Source organism: Cariama cristata, unplaced genomic scaffold (genome assembly GCF_000690535.1).
Source record: "Cariama cristata isolate BGI_N322 unplaced genomic scaffold, ASM69053v1 scaffold12188, whole genome shotgun sequence".
Lineage (NCBI taxonomy): Eukaryota > Metazoa > Chordata > Aves > Cariamiformes > Cariamidae > Cariama > Cariama cristata.
In genome coordinates, this window is record NW_009632894.1 from 1939 (window position 1) to 6985 (window position 5047).

General features: G+C 39.8%; 1 protein-coding gene across 1 annotated transcript; it reads right to left on the bottom strand.

Annotated features, from left to right (window-relative positions):
• Nucleotides 1–425: 425 nt before the first annotated feature.
• On the bottom strand, nt 426–4351 carry LOC104166568 (olfactory receptor 10A4-like; the record flags this gene model as incomplete). The annotated part of the gene is given in 5 exon segments (XM_009706547.1): nt 426–690; nt 692–896; nt 1010–1163; nt 1165–1280; nt 4249–4351. Coding segments are annotated over 5 exon segments (843 nt in total), but the record flags the coding sequence as incomplete, so codon positions are not given.
• Nucleotides 4352–5047: the final 696 nt, after the last annotated feature.

The window sequence follows — 5047 nt, forward strand, 5'->3', positions numbered from 1 at the left end:
TAATTTCTTGCACTCATCACTGTGTAATTAATTTTAGATAAGCTCCATAGAAACATGTTCACAATATTCAGAGAATATTGTGAGTTTCATCTTACCACAGGTAAATATATCTGCAAAGTACCGAACTAATTCTGTATGGATGGACAGGACATGGGCTATGGTAGCATGCAATTCACTTGATCTGTATGCCAAATCTACCTTAAAATGACATGAAAAAAGATATGAAAAATAGCTCTAAAAAAAAAAAAAAAAAGAAAGATGGAATTATCTGGAGGATTGACTCAGAGCTGCAAGGTAGATATGAATTTTTGGGTAAGTGATGGCAAGTCATATTGTCCTTCCAGTAACGCACACAATATCAAAGCTACTGACAGATTTAATTTAATAGAATTCATTAACATGTCACATATTTATGTTTTTGGCTCTCAGTCTTTCAAGGCTTGTTTCACCTCTTTGTTCCTCAAGCTGTAAATCAAGGGGTTCATCATTGGAGACATCAGTGTGTAAGAAAAAGAAAGCAGGTTGTTACTGCTACCTGAATAAAAGGCTTTGGGTCTCAAGTAGGTCACAATGCCAGATTCATAAAACAGAGTGACCACTAGATGAGATGAGCAGGCAGAGAACATTTTTCTCTTGCCCTTTGCTGATGGCATCTTAAAGATGGTGTGGAGAATCCGGACATATGACAGCTATGAGTAAGAAGGGGACCATGATACAGGGGACAGCTATTACGTAGGTGGTGATTTCATTCCTGTAGGTGCCCACACGAGCCAGGTTCAGAAGAGTCTGCAGGTTGCAGAAGAAGTGATTGATCCTGTTGGACCCACAATATGGAAGGGTAAAGATGAAAATGATCTGCCCTAGGGCCACCAAGACCCGAATAAACCAAGGTACAGCTGAAAGCAGGAAGCACGTGTTCCATCTCATCATGGTCATGTAGCACAGTGGATCGCATATGGCTACATAGCGATCATAGAAGTGATCATAACCCTGGCAGCCAGCAGAGAACGTTCCATGATCCCTAAGAGGGAGAAGGCATACATCTGTATGGCATCGCCCAGAAAAGATATGCCCTTCCTTTTTGTGAGGAAGTTCACCAGCATCTTGGGGATTGTAGATGTAGCATAGCCAATCTCCAGGAAGGACAAGTTCTTGAGGAAAAAAATATATGGGGGAGGGAAGGGCAGCATCTGCCATAGTGATCACAATGATGAGGATGTTTCCCACTAATGTACTGAGGGACATGAGTAATACCAGACAAAAGAGAGAGCCTTGGATCTCTGGAATGTTGGAGAAAGGTAAAAATTGGAAATAGGTCACCACTGTGTGGTTCCTGCTGGTCATGTCCCTCAGGTTTTTTTTAACTGCAGAAGTCATGACATATCCATTTTCTAGTTAATTTAGAGAAATACAAAAAGTAAATAAAATATTTATGTATATTACTTTGTAATAGGAGAAGATACCAGAGGAGGAAGTGATATTTTACTGCTGTGTTTAGCTATTTTTAGTGGCAAAGATTGTTTAGAGGAGGGAGGGAATGTAGGTCTCTTCACATAGCTTTTGACAAGTAAGAACAACTTTTCCAAATGAGTATAATTCACTTCTAGTCAATGGAAAGGAAAATATGACTTCTTTATGACTACGGAATATTTTATTCTTCCTGCCTTTTAGGATAAGGATTGTACTCTACTGCCCCAGTCTTTGAAATAGACTTTTCTCCCATTACCCAGCTAAGATCTGCTACCCTAACATCTGCTGTCAAGCAAAGAAGGCTGGTCCTTAAAACCCAGAAATCATTAATTTGTTGATAGAGTGGGTTTTTGGCAATGAGTCCCTCTTGCTATTATTCTGTGGATGGGATTAATTCTAGAATAGAATCATCAACTGAACACAGTCCTGCATACATTCCACAGTACTGCACATGATTAGAATGTTTCTTCAATTCTATCCCCCCTGCACATCACATAAAAACAAGAGTAGTACAAGTCTGCAAAAAAAGGTACAACTGACAGTACATGCTACCTTTTGTCTCCCCACTCAGGGTTAGCTCAAGTTCAGCATACTTTGAACAGACAAGATGCAATAGGTACAAATAGAAAAACAGGAAATTCTATTTAAAAATAAGATAACTTTTATTTGTTTGTTTGATTGTTGTTGTTGTTGTATGGTGAGTTTGGTCAAGCGCTGGAACAGCTTACCCAGAGAGTCTGTGGAGTCTTCATCTTTGGAGATACTCAAAATCTGATGGGACATGGCCTTTAGCAATACTCTAGCTGACTCTGATTTGAGTGGCATCCTTTTACCGGACGATCTCCACAAGATCCTGCCAATCTCAACTGTTCCATGATTCTATGAAATGAAACTTTTTACAGAATAGTACACATGCTATTTTCCTCTTGTAATTTACTCAAACACTACAGGGAGGTTTTTTGAAGTTGTTTTTTTTTTCTTTACACATATATAGAAGAGGACACGGAAGATTTTCTATTTAAAATAGCTGCTCTGATTAAATTGATATAATTTGAATGAGATGGGGGACATAACATTCAGTTAATAAGAAAAGAGCCAGACCCAAAGCACACATATGCGCTTGTGCGCACATGCACACACAGACACAGACACACGGAGAGAAAAATCCCAAACATTATAATCCCTTCTGATTAATAATCAATACAAAAAAGTACTAAAGAATGTGGATGACTCTCCAGGAAATTACCTTTGTCCCAGGCACTTTTCAGGAGGAGTAGTTCTTTTCAAGAATACAAAATGTCTTGGAATTTATTTCCTATTCCAATAATCCATTCGCTTCATAGATAGATGAGTCTCTTAGAAACAAGTCCTGTGCAGGTGGTGGAAGAACAATAAGATATGGAAGAGAAACAAGACTGAAGTAAAATAAGGTAGCTTACCTACCATTAGGAGAAGGCTGTGGTTAATATTTTTGGAAAAGTCACATCACAAACCTTGAGTATTTTTCCAGTGGAAAATAGTCTGTTAGGTATTGATTGCTTGCAATTGCAAGAGTGAGGGCTTTTTTCCCCATTGTTTAGGTATGACAAAACACTCTCTCTGGTTCTCCTGTTAACTCCTGGAACTAACTGTAAAGAAAGGTCTGCAGAACACTTGCATATCTATTTTAAACTGTTGTTTTTTAACCAGTCATGGTCTTGGGGCCACCTACCTTTAGGGATAAAAACTTGGTGTGGAAATAAACTACACAGACTAGGCACAGGAAAAACGCTTTGCAGGAGGAGAGAACGTGTGCATAACTCACATCTAACTCTGGCTTTAAGCTCTCTAATCAATGGTGAGGGACAGATCCCTCCATAGGAGAACTCATCATGCCATCTTAGATAGGCCCTTCAGATTATTCAAAAATTGTCCTCTACGGATAATAATTTTTGTCTTTATTTTGGTGAATCATATTATGCTTCCATTTAATTAAATGAAGATACAGCATTTCTAAGCAGCCACTTATGATATGATCCAGAAGACACCTACATCACATTAGGTGATTCTTCCCTGCAAAATCACTTGCTCTCTGCTATTCACAGAAGATGACAACAGTGCAGAGGTCACTCTACAGTCAATGACTAAAGATAAGCGCAGGGAAAGACAGTCCCAAGGCCAGGTGGAAGGAATTCAGACTGAATGAGGTGTCTTAACACTGGCAATGTGGATATCACAGAATCATAGAATAGTTTGGTTGGAAGGGACCTTAAAGATCATCTAGTTCCAGCCCCCTTGTCATGGGCAGGGACACCTTCCACTAGACCAGGCTGCTCAAAGCCTCATCCAACCTGGCCTTGAACACTGCCATGGATGTGTCATCCACAGCTTCTCTGGGCAACCTGTTCCAGTGCCTCACTACTCTTAGCGTGAAGAATTTCTTCCCAATATCTAATCTAAATCTTCCCTCTTCCAGATTAAAGCCATTACACCTTGTCCTGTCACTACATGCCCTTGTAAAAAGTCCCTGCCCAGCTTTCTTGTAGGCCCCTCTAAGGTTGCTCTAAGGTCTCCCTGGAACCTTCTCTTCAGACTCAACAACCCCAACTCTCTCAGCCTGTCACTCCCAACACTCTCAGCCTCCTTCCCCCACAAGGAGAGCCTTGTGGTCCTCTTCTGGACCCTCTCCAACAGGTCCATGTCCTTCTTGTGCTGGGGGGCCCAGAACTGAAACACAGTACTCCAGGTGGGGTCTCAAGAGAGCAGAGTAGAAGGGGAGAATCGCCTCCCTCGACCTACTGATCATGCTTTTTGTGATGCCACCCAGCATGCAGTTGGCTTTCTGGGTTGCAAGTGCAAATTGCTGGGTGACGTTGAGCTTCTCGTCAATCAACACCCCCACCTGAAAGAAAGAGCGAAAGAGTAAAAGAGCAAAAGAGCGAAAGAAAGGAAAGAAAGGAAAGAAAGGAAAGAAAGGAAGAAAGGAAGGAAGGAAGGAAGGAAGGAAGGAAGGAAGGAAGGAAGGAAGAAAGAAAGAAAGAGAAAGAAAGAAAGAAAGAAAGAAAGAAAGAAAGGAAGGAAAGAAGGAAAGAAGGAAGGAAGGAAGGAGAGAAGGAAGGAAGCAGTGCCTTAAGGAGAATTCTCACAGTAAAAATAAAACAAAGTAAAAATGTGTTTTCTGACTGACTTCCCACTTCATATCTAACCCATTTACCTTAAAAATATGAATGTGATGACAAAATTGCCAGAATAGGCTGTCCAGGTTTCCACATACTCAATGAGGAATGCTAAATTCTGAATAAGTCAGTGATCAACCTTTGTCTCTCCTACCTTAGGCTATGTTTGCATCAATTAAGACATTAAATACCTGGAAATTAACTGAATAAGACTTCTATTCTTGTGCAATGTACCTGCTCTCTATTCACTGTTGCTTGATTTCCTGGAATACTTTTTTTATTTTGATAATGATAAAAGATTAGTATTTCATTACAATGCTTTTATCTGAACAAACAATATTTCTTATAAGTCAGTGAGGAAAATTTTAAACAGAATATGTACTTACATTCTTTAAGAAACAATCAAAAATATTTTCATGTAT